This window comes from Seriola lalandi, unplaced genomic scaffold (assembly GCF_002814215.2).
Source record: "Seriola lalandi dorsalis isolate HSWRI2012SDOR001 ecotype SW California unplaced genomic scaffold, Sedor1 jcf7180002054474, whole genome shotgun sequence".
Taxonomy (NCBI): Eukaryota; Metazoa; Chordata; class Actinopteri; order Carangiformes; family Carangidae; genus Seriola; species Seriola lalandi.
Genome location: NW_019525027.1, coordinates 310,649 through 331,071, shown reverse-complemented (window position 1 = coordinate 331,071; position 20,423 = coordinate 310,649). Strand labels below are relative to the sequence as shown.

Below are 20,423 nucleotides of genomic sequence, written 5' to 3'. Positions count from 1 at the left end.
CATGTGATTCATGTTTTTTTTTTTTTTTTTTTCCCTTCTTGATTTCCAGTTGATGGTCACATGTATTTGAATGCTGCTAGAAGCAAATGTAATTTGGAATTAGGGACAAAGAAAGGCTTGACAGACTTCCTAATTAATGAGGGTTTGGCATTTGCTCCTTTTGTCTCATAAGAATGATTTTAATTTAATTTATGATTTGATTTCCAAGGTGTACATTGAGCAGGGTCTATAGAAAGAGTGAGCTGCCGAGCTTCACCAGACTTCCTTCAGTTATACTTGTTCTGTTCTTTTTCTTCACAAACATATTTTCACTGGCCCTCTGTCCCGTCTTCCTACACTGTAAGATTTAGAAGTCCTTGCAGACATTTCCGTTTTAGGGGACCACTGATTCCAGTGCTCACAGTCAGAAGAAAGAAAATGTCTTCAAGACTGGCATTTTCTTCCTTAAATCCCATGACATTTTTTTTTCCAGTCCCTGAATGAGCGAATGAGCGCTTCTCAGAGAGGGGCCAACCAAATAAACCCCTCTTTGGGCCTAGAGCCACTAATCTGTAATTTAATTTCAGGCGGGTGTCTGGGCCATGAGGACACGCAGCAAGGTCAAGGGCTACTGTACAGAGAGATCTGCACAGTTGGGCACAGCCTGGGGTTTGATCAACAGTCTCATCCAGCTTAGGAAGAGGACACACTATGTGTGCGTGTTCCTGTGCATGCGAGTGTGTGGGTGTGTTGGGGAGGTATTTCTGCACTACTTATACAAGTCAGACTTGATGCAAGGTAGCTATTTCTCGTATGACAGCAACAAACAATCACAGAGAAAATCCATTATTCAAAACAAGTAAAATGTTTGGGATGACTGAGCATCTGCAAACAGAGAGGGATTAGCCCTAAAATAGGACTGCGTCTAACTGGGAACAATTCAACTTGTCAGTGTTGATCTGCATGTAAATGAAATATTTGTATTACTCTGACCATAATTCATGTTTTACTCATTATGTAGAATAGTCTATTTGGCAGATAAATCAACTAATGGAAAAGTGGAAGGATGAATTTGAGCAGCATGGCTTATCCTATGGTTGAAGGAATGTCTGTAATAAACTCTACCTTGTTCTGCCTGAACAAGCACAAAGTGGCACTGGGAATGGAACCAATAATTACCAATGACCAGGCAGTTTCACCATGTCTCTTTAATGTAAATAGGCACTGGGTTATCTGACACAAACGGCTTTGGTATTCCTACATGGACATATGGCACAGGGACTTGCTCAAGTACCTAAAAAAAAAAGCAATAAAACAATCTGTATAGGCTGTAGCCTGCAAGAGATAAAACATTCCACTCCAGCAGTAGCAAACTAGCTGAGATCGTCTGTGTTCATTAAAAACAATTTCTTACATGTAAGGCTGTCAGGTCAGTGAGAATATCAGGGTGTATCCCATGCACCATTTGCAGTTTGTTGGAGCTTAGCTGGCATTCAATTTCAATTCCTTCATGTTACTGAATATAGGAGAGCGGCACACACTGACAGGTACAAGTTACTCCAACGACAGACGCTAATTAGCAAGTGCAGGAGTAATGGGAGAGCCAAGCTCTCTCTCTGGCAGAGAGACAGTGATGGCAACTGAGGCAGGGTCATCTCTTTAAGTGTCTCTGGCACATGCCCCATCGCAGCCCATACACAGTGATGTCAGCGACAGAGAAAGGATCCTGTCACATCCAGTAGTTTTCAAACAGAGCTTCTCTTTTGCATACTGCATAGAACACAACCCACTCAGCTGCATTCACTCACTGCCGTGGCCCTCCATTGACAGAGAGGGAGGGGAGGGCAATAGAAAATAATGGCACATGATATGTTTATGTGTTTTGATGGAAACTCGGGGGGAAAGTCTTAGAAAGAAGATGATGGACTCATCTTCTGCTCAGCGAGGCTTTGACATTCTGTAGGGGACGTTGGAAATAGTCTCCAGGTTGATGGATAGGTGGAGTGGGATTACCCGCCAGACTCATCTCTTACCCGCCGTCTGGCCCAGACTCCTGGAAAAAGACACAAAAACACAATATGTATAATATCGGGCTGTTCAACATGGGAGAGGTTATTAGCTTTGGAAAAAAAATGAAACACTGCAGGGTGGTCACAATAACCAGCGGCTAACCCAATAACAGATAAACAGCGTTAATCCCACTGATAATATTTGGTCTCATGTGTAGATTATTAATAATTTTCTGCCGTTATTATTATTATTTGTAACAGCAAAAAAAATAGTAATGAAAAATAAATGGCGAAAACAAGCAAATTTAGCACCTTTAAATTAACATATACAGCAAAAGGAAGCTGTGTTTCCAAGATGCGACAAGCTCAAGTCTTTCTCCATCTAGTCATCCTCGTCTCTGTATATCACAAGTGTCTTTCTGAACTTCTAATGCTTCTCCTCACTCGTAGCCCCTGTGGACCACCCCACCACTAGCACAGCGAAAGAAATTGTTCTCCCTGCATCATTAAACAGTTTGAATTAACTTGGTTGAAATTTAATTATGTCACACATGAAGCTCTTCTACTTGAAGCCTTTAAAAGCAATATAGTCAGCTATATGCTTGGAGGTCCAGCTTTTAGATACATTATTCAAGGCAGTCAGCTATATCTGCATGCAACTGGATTCTAAAATGAATACAGTGGGCTTGCCCATCAGGACAAATCTTTTTATTTCTGTTTCCTGTTGAGATATACAACATAAAAAAAATGCTTTGTGGGAGTGGAAATTCTGCTCATGCTCTTTGTTCCATTAAGACTTTAGCTGCTTGTCTAAACCCATCATGAATCTTTACTTTTGATTTACATATACTGTAACTTGAATAGCGCTGACCCTGTGCACTCAGTAAACAGATGTATTTTCGTGTTTGAAACACTCACTGTGTCTAGCCTACTATTTTATCACAGGAAATACAAAAATAGGTCTGTTAGTGAGCTTCTCCTACCTGGATAATTGACACTCATTATCATGCCTTTATTACATTTTTACACATGACAGCTGGTGTGATGTGGATAAATCCTAAATGAAACCCTAAGGGCATTGCCAGCAGCTTCAAAAGTAAAAACTGATACAGTTATAAAGTCACTGCAACTGAATGATAGGAATCTTTGCAAATTGCAAAGCTCATTGCAACAATATCTGTTTTATGGAGCAGGGCTCTTCCATTTGCTCCCTGTCAGAAGGTAATCCAACTTGCCAACTTAGTCATCACCCAGATGAACAAAACACAATTTTCACACATGCATTTTCTCATCAGATCCCTACATGCCCCTGGAGAGATCTAAGGACATGTCTCTCAAAGAGGTGTCATGCTGGAATGAAAGACCTCTACCTTCACCCAGACACTGGATGAACAGCAGAGTCAATTAAAATATAAAAAAAAAAAAACTGAAACAACCACCCTGAAAAGATTTTTTTTTTTCTCTGGGACTGTTAACACTGGCAATCAAAAGTAAACTCCAACTTAAGTGTTTAACAGTTTCTCTCTGTCTGAGAATCCAAAGCAGCCATGGCAGGGCAGCACCGCTCCTCCACTCCAACACCTGAGACGCAGGCTGATGGACAGATTCATTTACAGCAGGTTCACGAGATTGCACACTAATTTACTCTGGCGATAGGAGATTGTTCACATAAAAGATACAGCGGCACAGTGGATTCAATCTAATGAACCATTGTAAAGCCATGCCGTGCCCGTTTCTTTCCTAATTTACATTGAAATGTAAGTGCCATATCTCATTCTCTCTGTTGGTAACTTCCCCTTCAAACACCAGGCATGGGACTATGAAAGTAAATGTTTGTGAATAACCTTGGAGAAGCATCGAGGATAATGAGAAAGTGGCTTAACCTTGGTGATACTTAAAGATCATTACCAGATGATCAAACACACCATGACAATTTAACTAGGCGAGAATGGATAATTATGAGGTACAATGTATACTACTCAAAGAGGATATACGGACCTGCTTTCATGGATACATTTACATTTCAACAAATACCCTACAAGCCTTAAAGCAGAGGGCTGCAATAGAAATAGGATCCCATGGGTCCTGCAGGACACAAATAGTGGAGTGTGGGAGATATTTAAATAGCCGTTAGTATCATCAGCGTAGGAAGAAATATAAGAGGCTATTATTATTAGGCTTAACCATGCGTGTAAAAACATAGCCTTCAAGTAAACTGTATGGTTTATGCCTCCAACGATGCCACCAAATAAAGTCGAAAAACTGCATTGTGTCTCTCTTTCACCAGCTCCCTCTTTTTAGAATAAGTTGTGAAGTCAGTTATACAAACATAAGAGAAATTACAAATTAGCAATCACAATGTAAAGCTGATAAATAAATAAAAGCAAAATCACTGCTGCTTTGAAGTCTCACATTCGGGCACCTGATTTGTTTAATGTTTTTTAAAGGCTTTTAATAATGATTGTTTTCAGGTAATGTGTTCTAAAACCTTAATATTAAAAGGTAAACAGTTTCACATCTGAGAAGTATATTATATATTTTCTTGCTGAGAGTTAGATGAGAAGATTGATATCACTCTCATGTCTGTAAACATGAAGCTAGAGTTAATATCAGTTAGTTTAGCTTAGCAGAAAGACTGGAATATGGGGTAAACGGCTAGCTGGACTCTGGCTGAAACAAAATCCTCCTTCTAGCATATTAGCAGTTAACTAAATAACACATTATAAGATGTTTTGTTTGATCGCTTCAAAAAGTAAAGCTTATATACACAGGAGAGAGGATCGTGCCACTGACCTGTCGTGGCCCATAAATAGTCTGGGCACATACACCCTGAGTGTAAAACCACAACTAGTTGTTATACACTTTGTTTTTTTGTAAAACTGGTGGACAAAGCTAGGCTAGCTGTTTCCCCCTGTTTCCAGTCTTTGTGCTAAGCTAGCCCAACAAACTGCTAGCTGTTGCTTTATATTGATTGTGCAGACACAAGAGCGCTTTATCTAACTCTCATCAAGAAAATGAATTAGTATTTTTTTTTAAATTTCTATTCCTTTAAATCAGCGTTTCTTTACAGTGATACATTTCATTAGGGTTTCTTTTTCCCTGCAGGATGGGCCACACAGTTACTTAGCAGAAAACAGTGTTGCAGAAATGTGTAGAAATTTCTGCAGGAGCAGGACTATATGGAATTGTCCAAAAAACGAACAAAAAAAACAAACAAAAAAAAAACAATGGTCCTGTGCAGTGATAATTCACAATGATCACTATGAATGATGCAGTAACCCAGTAGCTCTTGTTACAGGCCTCTCCACTTTGTCCCAATAACAATAAGCCAGAGTGAGGTGTATGACAGGTCATTCTGTTACCACTCCATTGTTATTCCAAAGCAGGAGCATACACCACACTCTAACAATCTTTATCAGCTCTTTTTTCTATGGTTGAGGTACCCCACCCTCGACCTCTCTCCAAAAGCAACCTGCAGCCCCCTGGTGTTAATTATAAGACTTTTCCCCCCAGAGCCTGGGTGGGACGTGGAAGTGCATTAATCTTGATTCTTCACTTCAGTCTAAAGGATCGTTTGAAGAGACTCCTGTGGTAAGCCCCAAAGGCGAGGTGACTCAGTACCAGGAGAAAGGTAGAAGGAGGGGAAATAGAAAGAGTCACAGTTCATTCTGTGCTCACACTGGGATACTGGCCACCTCAATTTACCCTATACCACTTACACTCTTGGCATGTTAATCTGGATGAATATTTAGGGTGACATGCCATGACCATCTTCCACCTGTGTTGTGATTTATTTGTTTGCTGATGCAGCGTGAAGGTGACTGTAACCTTATAAGCTGAACTGAGCAGAGCTGAAGGACTGTGACATGGTTACGTCAATGAGTTTACATTCAGCCCCATTTCATTTCACACTTCAGCCTATTGTGGGTCAGTGCCATAGTAACACACACTATATATCTTTTTGCTCTTTTAATGATTTTTATTAATGTAAAATTACACAGTTTCATGGTGTGTAAAAATAGTTTGGCACCCATTTTATAGCAATAAGCAACTGCTGCCTGATGCACAATTACTGATATCCCACTGTGTCTCTGCACCTTGTTGTTGCCAATGTCACAGACTGTAAAATAAAGGGATGGAAATGACACAGACAAATGTGTAATTGCTTAAAACAACTCTGCAGACCGGAGGCAGCGATGACAAAAAAGGCTGTAAGTGATAATAAGTGACTGGCCTGAATATACAGGTTGTTTGAGATAATGTCCAACCAGAGGAAATGAGAGTAAAATTATCATTTTAACTGAATGACAGCTTGAATATTAACTGATGCACAACTAATCAGATGCATGTGACACAATAAAACAATCACATCTGATGCTTTAGCTGTAACAAGAAAAACTTCTTTCCAAAAAACATTCTCAAGTCAGTGCCTTTCAACATTCAAATTTAGAATGACTTTGTCTGCACATTTGATCATGGTCCTCCTTATCTCATTAGTTTATCTACTTCTACAGTAAAACAAAAAAAAAAAGTTAGGTAGCATGCAAAGACGTGAATATTTAAACTCCCTCTGGCTGAGCATGTGCAACTTCACGATAATGTGTACACACTTCAGAAAGCTACACATAAAAGTCATCTCGCCACTCAATAAACAACATATTTAGCATATTTCCATCCCAGTGGGAGGACTGTTCACTGTTTAGGTTTGTGCCATCTGTAAATTCTCTGGTGCAGAACATATTCTCTTTGATAGCCATCCTCTGTGAACAATAGGCTGGGATCCATTTAAAAACGCCAGCTCCAACTTGTGACAAGACTAATTTAGGCTTAAAAAACTGAACTCCAGGCATTGTTGGTTGCTGCAAATGGGACATTTCAAATGAGCAAAAGTTCAGAGAAACCTAGAGGGAGACTCAGATATCATGAGGCTCGGGTTTAATGAATGGTCAGAAAGTGCTGTCTTCATGGGAGGGAAACTGACAGCAAGCGTCCTGAGTGACGAATATTAAGTGATGCTAATATGCTATGACAAAAGCCACGGCCTAGTGGCCGCACATAAAGCAAACCATGTCATTACCATGGAGCTCACAACAACACTGCAAAACATACATGCGATGCAGGGTCAGAGGTGCCAGTGGGTGTCCTTGGGTCTGCAAGCATGCAACATTTAAGAGTTATCATGGAGACTACAGATCAAATGCCTTTTGCTTTTTACATTAACATTTTAAATGCTCCATTTGATGCCCATGCTTTTGTACATCAAGCCTCAGAGAATATACATTTAGTGTCTATTTTGATCATCCCAATAATTGCTTTACTTTGCTTGTTATGTACTTTTTATGGGGCTTTTTTTTTTTAAATCATCTATACATTGATGGAATATCTCAGCATCACAATGTCCCAGTTGTGTGTATTCATGCACACACTTCCGTTTGTGTGTGTTTTTCAACATGACCACATCGGTGCTCTTGTACACAGTCTCTCATCTGCATTATGAGTAATCTATGGTAGTTAATTGAGCCCAGAGGCAGTTGGTTTCAATGAAGGCTCCTGTGCTTTTCTGGCAGAAATAGGAGAAAAAGAGCTCTCTAGAGAAGGCAGCTCTCTGTGGAGAGGCAAACAGAGCAGAACTCCTACCATGTTCATTAGTTGTCATTGATCACTGATTCAGTCGCTGTGCAGCTCCTACCACAGCTCGCATATTACCAGTTTCATGTCATAAAAATTAATATAAAGGTAAGAAAGTGGAGCTAGCACAGCATTTTACTTGTTATATTTTATTTTTCACTGCACTATTTTGATGTGGATGGATGTTTGCCAAGGTTTTCAACAGTATGCAGAGATTGCTACACAGCACACTTGTCCATTCCACAGTTTTCTGATATCAATATGAGCCACTATATTCAGTTATTGGCTTCCCTCAGAGGCTATCATCGCTGCAACCTATTCCATCACAGGTGATGTACTGTAGAATGAGGCTGCAAGGTATAAAAATGTTGATAAATGGCTGAGACAAGAGCATAAATAATGCAGAGATCAGAGATACTGGAATAGTGAGTCAAATGCCACTTCAAGACACCCCACACCTCCCTGGAAAGAGTCCATCGTAAGTGTCCTGTCTGACATCATCAGTGTCTGCTAGGCCTCACCTGCCACATACAGCAGGGAGGAACTAGAGAAGCTCCCTTCTGTCTCTCCTACACCTCCACTACTCTTCCCACCAACTAAATAAAATCGGATCATCTAAGGGCTCACATCCCATCTCCTACACCTGGCTGCAGCAGCCTTTTAAATACACTTAGACTAGTTTTCTCCTTTCAAACTTCTCTCTATTTTACCCCCTTTTATCTTTTCCCCATCCTTTGAAAAAGAACTCCCTATGTGCAGTCTGTACTTATAAAACCATGACAGAGTAAACCCTGAGCTATTATTGCAAAAAAGTGTAACAATGAGATATATTCTTAGTATGACAGTACGGAGTTTAAGTGAATATATAGGGGTGAATTAAATCAATATTTCACAGCTGTGCTGAAGGAGCTGGGAAAGTGCCATTATGTAGCACTAATTGCACCTACAGGGTCTATTTTAAAAGAAACGTCATCTGCATTCTCATTGGAATTCATCGAAAGTCCTCAGGTAGATGACCGGGTGGTCCATGCTGAGTTTTCTTTATTCCCTTCATGTCTACCTTTGAATATTTATTCTCTTCTCATTTGCAGCCATCTCTAGCTAGGGCAGGGTTCTGCACAGTACTATTCCTTATTGCCCCTTTACATATAAAAAGAACCAAAGAGACTTTAAAAAATCTTTTTAAATTATGAACCCAGGTCTTGTAAATCAATGCAGTTTTTCACCTGAGAATTTGTAAGATTTCTTTGGACAATATTGCTTCTAAGATACTATTTTTATGTCAGATGAGTCAGTTGTATAATTAATGCATTTAGCTCTACAGCCCAAAGAACAATAATACTGACGGCTTTTTCCAAGTGCTGCTGGGAACCAGCATTATTCAGCCACTGAGGTTATGCAACAATCAGTGAGTATCCTTCCACTGGCAAAAAAAAGAGGAAACTTCAAAGGAAAAAGCAGAAAACTGGAAAATAACAAGTGACTCACACTGAAGCATCATTAGCTTTTGGACTATTGTGGATTTTGGCCCATAGTTATGAAAGTGGTCTTGACTTTGACTTAACTCTGTTGGGTGAGTACGAAGAGAAGGAAGGAGAACCACCACAGCTTGCTCACAGAATTTCACTCTTGGTAGAGGAACAGGGGAAAGATGACAGTGATTAACAGACAGTTTTAATGTGTCTCTTGTCTAAGTTTCCGAAACCTCTACGTTGCCGTATGGATCAGCATGTAACATTTGCGATACCACACACTGAATCCGAGCCAATAACAATGGCAACAAAGCAGTGTGCCCTATCTGCAAGATATTGAGCGTGCTGCAGATAGCCATTTACTATGTTATCTGTGCTTGGCAGCAAGTAATGAAACAATAAAAGTTTGAGTGGATAAACATAAGTCATGGATGAACACGTGTATCGATAACGCAAAGGTTTATGAAAACAACGTGCCCCCTGACTCTAAAACGACTTAATTAAATGCAGAACCTTGCTTTATTAAATAAGATATGCTGCACTCTGCATAAATGCATTAATCGATGGCAAAACTGCCACACAAATATTAGAATAATTGATCTAGGATGATTCAGCAGCGGGGAGGTCTAGGGGCTATGGGATATTACCGAGCAATAACAGTCTCGGTGAAGGTCAGTGGATACTACAGTAATGACAAATGTCCTCTCTTTGACTCCTACTGGCCAGACTTTATTTTGGCTAGTTACAGGAAATTACTTTCTGCACCTTCCATCACCTTCTACTCACTCTGCGTGCTGCTGCTTTATGGCAATGACCAATCCGTGTATAATAAAAACCAGGTGTAACTGTACAACCTTGTAATAAAAAAAGTATTCACACAACTGACACCAAACTGCTGGTTATGAAAGTAAGAGTTAGAGGCACAGTGAAGAACACATATAGCGTGGCTCCCTACTGCATGCTAATGTGAGATAGTAGTGAGGTAAGTGTGACTCATAGACAGTGGTGTGACTTAGCAGTATCATCCAGTTTATTTTACCCTACCTCCTCCGCAATAGATGTGTGCCCATACTGTACACACACATACACAGACGTGGATGCCAAATATACACAGCATATCAAATATGTCCTGCTTCTGAGTTGCTGAAAAGTTTTAAGAATACAGGCACTTTGAGTACAGGTTTCACTTATTAGCAGAGTTAAGCTGGAATGGTCTTAAAAAGCAAGAAATATTCACCAACAAATAGCTAAATCAATCAAACTGTGTCTCATTTTCTGACAAAAGACAGACCAGCTACACCATCCTGTTATCTCTCCAGAACCAGAGTGACAAAAAAGCTTCAGCATGTGTCAAAGCAGAATTGATGGAGTGCCTCCAAAATGTCTCCAAAAATATCACCGTCCAATATCAAAACATCCATGTCAAAACAAAAAAAAAAAAGGAAAAGATATTTTTCTCCTTTTAAGACAAAAATATCCTCTGCCTTAACAACTGCTATCCTTTGTTGGTTATTTCTGGCCTACAGAGGTCTATGTGCTGTGCTCAGTGAGGGACACAGGCTGGCCATGGTTGAGTGAACATAAGGCCACTCCTGGGAGTGACCCATTCCTCTCCCCGAGGTTCACAAGGTCCCATACTGCCAGCACCCTGGCTTCCATCACTGTGGGAAAAGCCTGCTTGCGCACCACTGTATTACTGCTGCTGTTCCGGGACTAGGTCACCCTGCTATTAGAGTGGAGTCATTAAAAAAGAGAGGCAGCCATACAGTCAACCCTGAGTGTGACAATATAAGTGGGTTACTAGAAATAACACACACTATCATCATTCCGCTCCGAGATACACCTACCTACCCAACATTCAAACATAGTAAAGACAACACTTCTCCATAACTTGGACACTGAAGAAGTAGAAAGGTCAGCATAAGAATAATGTCCTACACCTTGTAATGATATTCGAATGGCATACCATAACTGATCAATGACTGGTCTCCAAAGAACAGCTTGATGCCCTTTTCATGTGCACAGCGGGAGGTAAAAGAGAGAGAGTGAGGTTTACTGATATCAGGAGCCAGAGGAAGTCATGGGAGCACCTCTGGCAGGGCAATTCCAGATGATGTAAAGCACCCAGTGCGGCATTCCTCCACCTGTGGTGCCATTTCTGTGGTGAATCCATGTAATGCAGCTGTACTGAAGAGGTTTCTCTCAGTCTGGGTGAATCATTTTCCAAATTATGTGCAAATTCTTCATATGTCCTACAGACAGGATCCGGTTACCAGTCTGTTTGTCTGTGTTCCCAGGTATACGCTCTTTCTTCAGTTCAAATCAAGCAGGCCATTTATGCCGCCAGTGTCCAGAACACTCAATAACACTCTCACATGCTGTCGGAGTGGGGAGTGTAACTGTCCATGGTGCTGAAATTCTATTCACCACCTCCTTTCTCCCAAGATGAGGCTCTACACTACTTAACATACAACATACTTTGTCTTTTTTACTTTGATATATATTTCTTTTTTACATCAGCACATAGTATTTGTAGTTTTGGTCTCCAATATAGTTCATAAAATCCTTCATATGCTATGAAAACAATACTTTATGTCACTGCTCTATGGGGCATTTTTATGTCACTATTATTATAGATTTTTTAATCTATATATTGTGAATGGAACCTGTTTTGTGAATCTGTCTATGATGTAACTTCATGTTTATGTATGCTGTTCTGCTTTCCTTAATACTTTACTAATTCTGTGACTTTACACTGAGCATACAGTATACAGCATATTTTTTCTGATGAACAATCACTCATCCAACAGTACTTATGACTACTTTGGTGCATTATTAAAGACTGAAAAGAGCCTTGCATTGTGGGGACTGTTTCAACCATGTTTCCATGCTGTGAGGTGACATCGTCGGAAAACTACAGAAATCCATCTCTTAAGATCAACAGCCAAGAAGCCAGTTGGGGGTCGTGATTGTAGCTACCAGTCTGCTTTTAAAAAAGAAGTAAAATTTGTGCCATTATTATGCCATAAAGTTGTGGTGTCAGTTCAACCACTGCCAACAGGAAAAAGTGAGAAGTTGAAGAAGAAGAGAAGAAAAAGAAGAACTGTGCAAGTGTCTCTACAATAGTAACTGGGGCATGTAGCCAGCCAACGTGATGGTGAGGATGGCATTTCTGACTGCAAAATTCACAGTGAATACTGGGTAGTGCGGGTGTGGTTAATAGGGACATGCCTGGAAGCAGATAATGTCTTTTTTCTCCTCTAGTTTTCCTCGTCAATACATGTAATGTTCAAGATGGGTCCGAAAAAAAGCAGTGACACATTGCTTAAATGTTGCAAAAATGATCCTAGTAACCTTATTTTGTACGGCTTGTTGTAAACACCAAAATGGCCTGCTGCAGCTCCTCACGAGCTGAAGCTGCCACTTTGAAAACTTCATGAGGATGACACTGAATATTCGTAGTTTCTGACAGAAAGAAGAAGAAAGACAGGCTGCATGACTCACACATTAAATGTTTATCATCAATCAGCCTCTTATAGTGGCTTTGAGCAGGCCATGGAATTTATGTTTGTATCTGGAATTATGTTGCCAGATAAAATGAAATAGATTTATCATATCAGCCAGTGACCCTGTGATTCCTGAAATCAAAATGTCAAGACTTCTCATATTCCCGACTGTCTGCTGAATTAATGCAGCCTAGCTTCATTACAGCAGCACTTACCCTTAACCTCCAGAGACATTGTGTCCTCCAGAGAATTACTGCTGAGAATACCAGGCAATTGTGATAAAGAGAAAGTGTGTGACATCTGAGCAACACATAAAAACACATGTACTTAACACATGCATATACATATTGAAATCATACTCACCTTTATTCTCTTGGCCTTAACTTTTCAGTGGTGTCATGGCTGAGGAGAAGAAAACAGACAAGACTGAACACTTGAGGTCAGAATATTGTATCAATAAAAGATCTGTGAACAGTGCAATTACTGTACAGTGGTCACGCTGGCGTCAACTTTCATGTCTATTGTCTCATGGACCAAAGCATTATCTCAGGCTTTGTAGCTGTTATCGCTTTTCCCCTCCTCCTTCAGCATCCCTCCTCCTCCTCCTCCTCCTCTGCTCCATCTCTGTGCACCAACCTTGCCATGGCTAACAGGAAGCAGAGGGCACAGCGCTTTATTTAATTAGTCACAGCAGCTGAGTGCTCATGTGGAACCAAACAGGGGAGGCAGATTGGGGTAGTGAGATGGATAGGCACTCTCCCACTGGACCTTGGCTGTGCTGTCAGAGGAGCGTAGATTACATGACAGAAGGGGGAAAGGGGGGAGCGGAAGGGGGGTGGGGGTGGCGGTGGCAGAAGGATGTAGATGGCGCCTGTACAGGGGGATTCAGCCCAGGAAAAAAGATTGCTTTCACTCCAAAAGTAGCGATTTGCACTGTCAATTTTTGCCTAGTATGCAAACCAGTGAGCAGTGGGACTGCCCTTGTTGTTGTGATGCACAGCACTCAGTGGTTTGACTAATATTAACTGTGACAACACTCATTATTCCAAATGATTTAGGAGTTGCTATTTTTCCTCTATCTCTTCTGACAAGGATCTGGTGGCCTTTTCCTCACGGACCAGTAGATAACCTCTGAGAGGTTGCAGAAGTTGCTCAGTGTGCAGCACATTCTTGATGAGTTTCTTCCCAAACTCAAGGCAAAGGAGGAACAAACGGAGAGAAAAAAAGTTTCTCAACAACTGACAATCCCCTTTTGTAATATATAATAACACTTGCATATGTTGAAGATAGAGAAATAAAAAGAGAAAGCAAGCACAGGGAACATCTGTTTGTATATAATTAGAGAATTTGGGGTAGTGTGACACCTATATGATTTATATGATATGATTTTTATTATTCCCATTATTATCAGACCAGTGTTACTTAGCTTTTCAAAACGAAACTCCATCTCTCTGGGTTCACCCTTGGAGAAAACACAGTAGTAAACATGCAGCTTACTGCATGGTGCTGAACCAGCAAGGAACATGAGTGCAGCGCTTGAATAATGTGTGTGCAACTACTAAGCAATGGTGTGCAGGGAGCTCTTTTAATTAGTGCTCTTGAAGTTATCCAGTGACCCACATCTAATAATGAAGGCAACATGAATGTTCTATTTACATATGTTTAGTCAGTAATGTGTGACCGTTGGGAGAGCCCAGTGGCTGAGTATTTGGTGCCAGTGGAAAGGGAGGGCATGTCAAGCGGAGCTGCCTGGGGCTGCTTTCCAGGGCCTTCCTAATTCCAACTGTAGCAATGTGGAATGGTATGTTCGTGACCTGCAGGTCTGTCAAACTGGGTTATGTTTAGAATATGCAACTTTTTAATAAGCCTTGCTCTGTGAATGCCACATATCCCAAGAATCCAATTCCAAGTTTTTTCTTTTTTCAGTGTGGGGCACTACAACTCCAGTTCAGGGATTTCTGCCGTAACCTTTATACTCTGTTGCTTTAAATGGGCTTGCAAATTTATGCCAATACAGTAAATAAGAAAAACAAACTAACTTAAAGGTGGCCTGTGGAGCTTTTCGTAAACAAACAAAAGTTCTGTTTACGCTCAGTGTTTCTCACCAAAGCACATTGTATGTATCCTTGAGGTGTAACAAACATGCTGAGTGCGTTTCTTTCCTCATAAAACAGTTGCAAAAATTATCAACAGTTGATCAGTGGAATAACATGAAACAAACAGCAGGGTATGAATTGCACTGCCTGAAAACAAACAAAGCCCGCTTGTAAACATTGCTTCATAGCACAACTAGTGGTCAAAGACTCCACAGGGCTACCTTTTGAAGTCAGGTATTTTGCAACAATCAATATTAGGGAACAGCCAGATTTTACAAAATGAAATTTATTATAACTATTTCTTTAGTTGATACTAGTTGCCTACAGACAGTCCATTCCCTACACTGATTTAATGGTTAAATGGACGTGTAAAAACTATTTCCAATCTATACTAAAATTGACTAAATGTAAAATGGATCATATTCCCAGAAGCAATAAAAATATGTAATTCCAAGGAACATACAGCCACTGAAATCTTTAAATTCATTTACGCATGATGCCCATGAGAGACATGTTCCCCGTGCATTAAAGTGTTGTATTTTCATCGCTATCTGAATAACTCAATAGGCAAGACAGAAGGGGAATATAATAAGCACAGAGGTGATTTTGACCCTGGCACAGCTGTCCTTGTTTCTGTCTATCTGCTCAAGAGTCACCTTTACATAGCCTTAGCTAGCTAGACTTTCAAAATCCACACAATATTCACGGCGATGAGGTACTGGGCTTTCAGTGGTGGACTTGACATGAAGGAGTCAGAAGACAGTGAAGGGTGGGGCTTCGCTTTGCTATCTGCTTCAAAAGGCCTGATATTCCCTAACCTTCCACCTTCATGGGACCTCGCCTCGGAAAAGAAGGGTTAATAAACCCGTTTTTCACATGGAGCTCCCTTTTCAGAGGGCGTGTCAAATTGTTCTTTCCGACAATTCGTTGTCTATGAAAGAACTGGGTCACTGACTAACACTCTATTCCAGGGCCTTGTTGCTAAGGCCTGACGCCTTAGAGTCCAGGATTTAGGGAGACAGGGGCTAGAGAACAGAAACTCAAGCCAACTTCTGACAGGAGGAGCCGCACTTGCGTGACTGCGGCCCCCTCTAAACAGCACATCACGCTCAGATTACTGAACACGTTGAAGAGAGGAGGTGGGGAGGTGACGGATGAAGGCAGTAGGAACTGTACACACTGCACATCTCTGCATGAGGATGTACATTAGCGCATAACAGTGCTCCTTCTCTGTGTGTGCTGCGTGGTGTGTGTGTCCCTTTGCATGAGATTGCACGTGTGGACCTGTGAGTGTGCGTTTTGAGTGTGTGAAGGGGTTGCTGTTGGCTTTAGCACTGCAAATAAATCCAGAATTTGTGCTCCACTGTTTGTTAAACATTATTTGCCTCTGGTGTAAAAGCAACAAAGGGATCCTACTCCACTGCAAATGAATGAGCCCAGGTCCCTAGTAATCACTGGTTATTGTTCCAATCAGGCTGGCTTTGAAAGGGGAGGCGCAGTCTCCTTTGGACAGTTCATTAAGATAACACACAAACGTGGCTCCCCATCATCCTGGGTTTATTAAAGTGGGGCTCATTTCAGCTCCTTTGTCTCGTGCAGGAACCTCTGCTTTTGTCAGCGCAATTGGAGCCAGATGGCAAAACAAAGCTGCCTGTCTGAAGTGCTTACTGAGTGATCTCAGAAGGCTGAGCCATTAGCTTGACTTCACCAGCTCACCGCCCACAACGTCCACCTGGATGAACCAGGTGCGCGGAGCAAGGGTGGCTGCAAGTTGCTTTCTTGTCACGGCAGTACAGGCATACTACAGTCCCCCAGCTCTATTCTCTTTTGCCCAGCCCCTTCAGCTAAAGCTCAACTATTAAGTCTCACTAGTTGTGGGTTGGCTGACCCTGCTCTTGGCTGCACAGATCTCACTGAAACATTCATGAGAGAGGCATTAGAGAATAAAAGTCATTGTCCCCCTTCACTCAGAGACTCTCCCTCACCTCTCAGCTTATTAAAATCACATGGTATTAACTTTGCTGTTCACAGAAAGGCTAAATAATTCAATCAGACTAAAGAAAGAGTCAAATGAATAACTCTAATGACATTAACGCTTGAGGGAGAACTGTTCAGGACTGTGAGGGGTAGTTACTGAGGCTGGGCAGGCAGAAGAAGCTTGCTCTGCTTGCTAATGGCAAAATTAATTCTGGACTCATAAGGTCATATTCATACGAAGCAAAATATCACATCACTCTCATCACGGAAAAGTAAGCACACATAGAAGTATTTTGTCCTGGTTCACTAGCACTCTTGAAAAGCAAAAGATGAGTGCTGAGCAAAACCTATGGCTTCCTCCAAATGAAAAGTCAAAGGAAATCTTGAATTTGTAACTGAATACGTTTTGAGGGACTGGTCTAACATTTTAGGTAATAGGATTATTTACTTTCTTGCAAAGAGGTAAATAAGAAAATTGACTCTCATTTGTGCAGTAAATATAAAACTAACTCAGCTAGCCACAGAGACTGGAAACAGCTAGCCAAACTTTGGCTCGGTAAACAGAGTTATTTGACTGCAGGACACGGCAGCACTATTGTTGGCATTTTGTGGAACTTGTTACCATTAAATTTATAGACAAGATAGATTTTTCAGTTACGGCGGTAGCTTTGATGGAACGTATAATGTAAAACAGCTTGTTGGCATCACTAAATGAGTGCGTCTGTCTCCCTCTCTCTGTCTCAAACACATAGTGGAAGAGTTATATGCCACTGGGCTGCTGTGTTGAATGGATTCGGTGCCCAGACTCGGTCACATTCCTGAGACGCACTCGTGCTCCATCAGCGTTCACTCACACTTCCGCAAACAAACTTAACATTCAGTTACTTGTTCTGCTGGATACCATCAAGTCACCTGGACTTCTTTTGAAAGAAGACAGAATAATCTGTGGGTGTTTCTTATGTTAGTTGATATTTCTGTAACTTCGCTGCTTTGCATTGTAGATAAAATAAGAATTATAGAAAATACAATTCAAGATCAAGTTTCCACTGAGATTTAGCATGTGTAAAGAATTATTTGGCCTATTTACAGGCTAAGTCTGGCTGGGCTGCCCACTTGACGCTGCACTAATTCTTATTTCGACTCAGTGGATAAAATTTACTGATGTCTGTGCCTGACAATGTTTATAGCCTTGCATTATTACACTGCTCAGGGAGCTGAAAAGATTAAATATATTTCAATATTTCAATATCAGTTTTATCTAAATGATGTAAAACTTTAACTGCTGCTGTTTCCGGACTAGCATTTGCTGTATAGACCTGCATAGCAGTGCTCGGTAAAACCAGCAGGTCTGTGATACACCCAGCAGCTTGTCCAGGTGTGGATTGGCTGACCTGTCTTTGACTCCTCTTCTTCCAGCTCCTTGGCTTCTTCAGCTGTGGGAAGACAGAGGAGCCATTATCAGTGGAAGCCACAGTACAAAGGCAGGCGCACAATGTAGTCACTTCATCACAAGCCCATGGTGAGCTGATCCTTCACAGCTCAAAGGACAGGCTGTGATGAGAGAGCCTATATGACGACGAATGCTATGCACAATGGTAACCCCACCACATCATACACACACGCACACACATAGACATACACACAGAGCCATACCCACCCCTTAACCTCCTACCTAGCCCTTTCACTAAGACAGTAATCACATTAGGCTTTAGCTGCTGGCTGTCTGAAAACCCACTGTCAACAGAGTTAGTGCGGCAACCCAGTGATGGCTGTCACACTTACATACGCACATGGCACACGTGTGCATGTACACACAAACACACACATACACAGGCTAAAAATAGGACTGGAACAGAGTATCCAAGCAGCTGATATTAATTCTCTGACACCATTTTCACTGCAATTGGACTCGAGATCCACTATTTAGTAGAACTATTTGTTCAGTTATCAGTTTAATCTCATGTATCTGGCAATACATGAGATTAAACTGATAATTTAACTAAATTAAATGTCAAGGCAACACAATTCATTTGTTTATATTTCTGTACATTTGCTTGATTTTCCCTGACTTTGACAGCAGACACTACAATCCTCTGGGGAAATTAAGCAAAAATCCTTATTATTACAACAGCAGAACGTGCTGAGTTTCCAGATTCAAACAGCCTGTATATGTACACCCGCACCACATTCTTCAGCTTCTCCTTTTGTTGTTTAATGCTGTATTTTGAAATGAGACTTTCTAAAAACACATTTTTACCTTATTATGCACTGCATATGCCCACACGTTATTACAACACATTACCATTAGTCAGCTCAAAATAAGGCTTTGGTTATTTAGTTTAAGATTTTGGGGGATTTTTTTAAATCTGCAGACTGGTACCAAGAGGATATTATGTTGCCAACTTTTAAATGAAAGTCTAGAATACAGTTTTGAGTTAACCTGTTCATAATGTGTATACTTTGAGAGTAAAATCCACAAAAGCTCCAGGAAAAAAAGCAATATATACCACACTATACTGCCTCACATCTTCACAATTGTGGTTTTAGATCCACATATATGTGTGAGCCCGTTTACCTTCACCGATTTCATTCAACACCTCCATATCGACAAACAGTCCCTCCACTGTGGCAGCAGTGGAAATACCTTGGGGGGGCAGGGCTTTGATAGGAGAGTGAGGCTCATTTAAAGGCACCTTAAAGTCAGGGTGAAGATGAGGGCATCCACAGGGCAGGGAGTGAGAACTGCTTCCCTTGTACATTGAGAATGTTTCAATTTTATGCCCCTATTGGCTCTGTCTCAAATGTGTGGGGGTAAGAAGGATGGTTATGGCTTAAGCCAAAAGCTGGACAAACCACATACAAGACGAGAGAATAAGAGGACAGAAACAGCTACTCAGTGAAGCCAGGAGAGTGTTACTGTTCCTCATCATCCTCCCTTCTGCCTTTGTGTTGTCTTTTACTTTCAGTGGCGCAGCACTGCTGCTGAATCTCTTCAAACACTGCTTTGACATGAGTGACTCAAACTTAAGCAAAAGCAAATGGCTCCAGTTAGTAAACCTACTGTGCTATAAATACATTGATTAGTGGGCCTAATTAATTCATTCTTGCACCTTAGAAACAGCAGTCCTCTTCTTTTTAAAACCTTTGTGCATATTAGGATATAAGTCTTAATGACAGCAGCATTTGTGCTGCGTAGGTTTTAATTCATTTGCTCTCCCTTTGAATATCAACTATTGATGACAAAAATGAAACAATGTTGCTCAATAAAAAAACAAAAACAAACAAAACAAAACAAAAAACAAAGCATAATGAACAGCTTTCTATTGCCAATTTTCAGGGATCAGGGATTTAACAAATGTCTGTTTTTTGTGAGTATTTTCTACATAGACTAATAAATCTACGGACAGGTGACAAATTAAAGGAAAAGCGTGGCTTGAGCTTACTAACACATATTACGTTGGGTTTTATTTTCATTCACCACGTCAGTGCATTATTTACAGAATCTAGAGACGGTTAGAGGCGTCCTTTACAAGGGTCTAATGGTTATTGGAGGTTCGCAGGAGTTTTCAGGATGTTTCAGTGCCTGATGGGAAGATTCTAAAGTTTAAACCTAAACTGTTTAGGTGGTCACTGAGGAAGTTCTAGTGATTAAGGAGGTTGTGGAGGTACTTTAAGAGGTTGTAGCGGTCATTGAGCATGTTCTAGAGGTCCTCTTAGAGTTTCAAGGGGTCTGTTGGAGGTTATAATGGTCACTGA

The 20,423-nt window shown here is 40.9% G+C and overlaps 1 protein-coding gene across 4 annotated transcripts in view; it reads right to left on the bottom strand.

Moving 5' to 3' along the window:
- Positions 1-1,172: 1,172 nt before the first annotated feature.
- Positions 1,173-20,423, bottom strand: part of cd276 (CD276 molecule) — a 64,674-nt gene continuing 45,423 nt past the window's right edge. For 3 of the 4 annotated variants that reach the window (XM_023412025.2, XM_023412024.2, XM_087175528.1), the window contains 3 exons: positions 18,059-18,100; positions 12,958-12,996; positions 1,173-2,032 (listed from right to left, as the gene is read on the bottom strand). In XM_023412025.2, coding sequence (XP_023267793.1) covers positions 12,974-12,996; positions 18,059-18,100 — 65 coding nt within the window. In that variant the 3' untranslated portion in view covers positions 1,173-2,032; positions 12,958-12,973. The remainder of the gene's footprint in view (positions 2,033-12,957; positions 12,997-18,058; positions 18,101-20,423) is intronic. The other variant, XM_023412026.2, reaches the window with a different exon arrangement.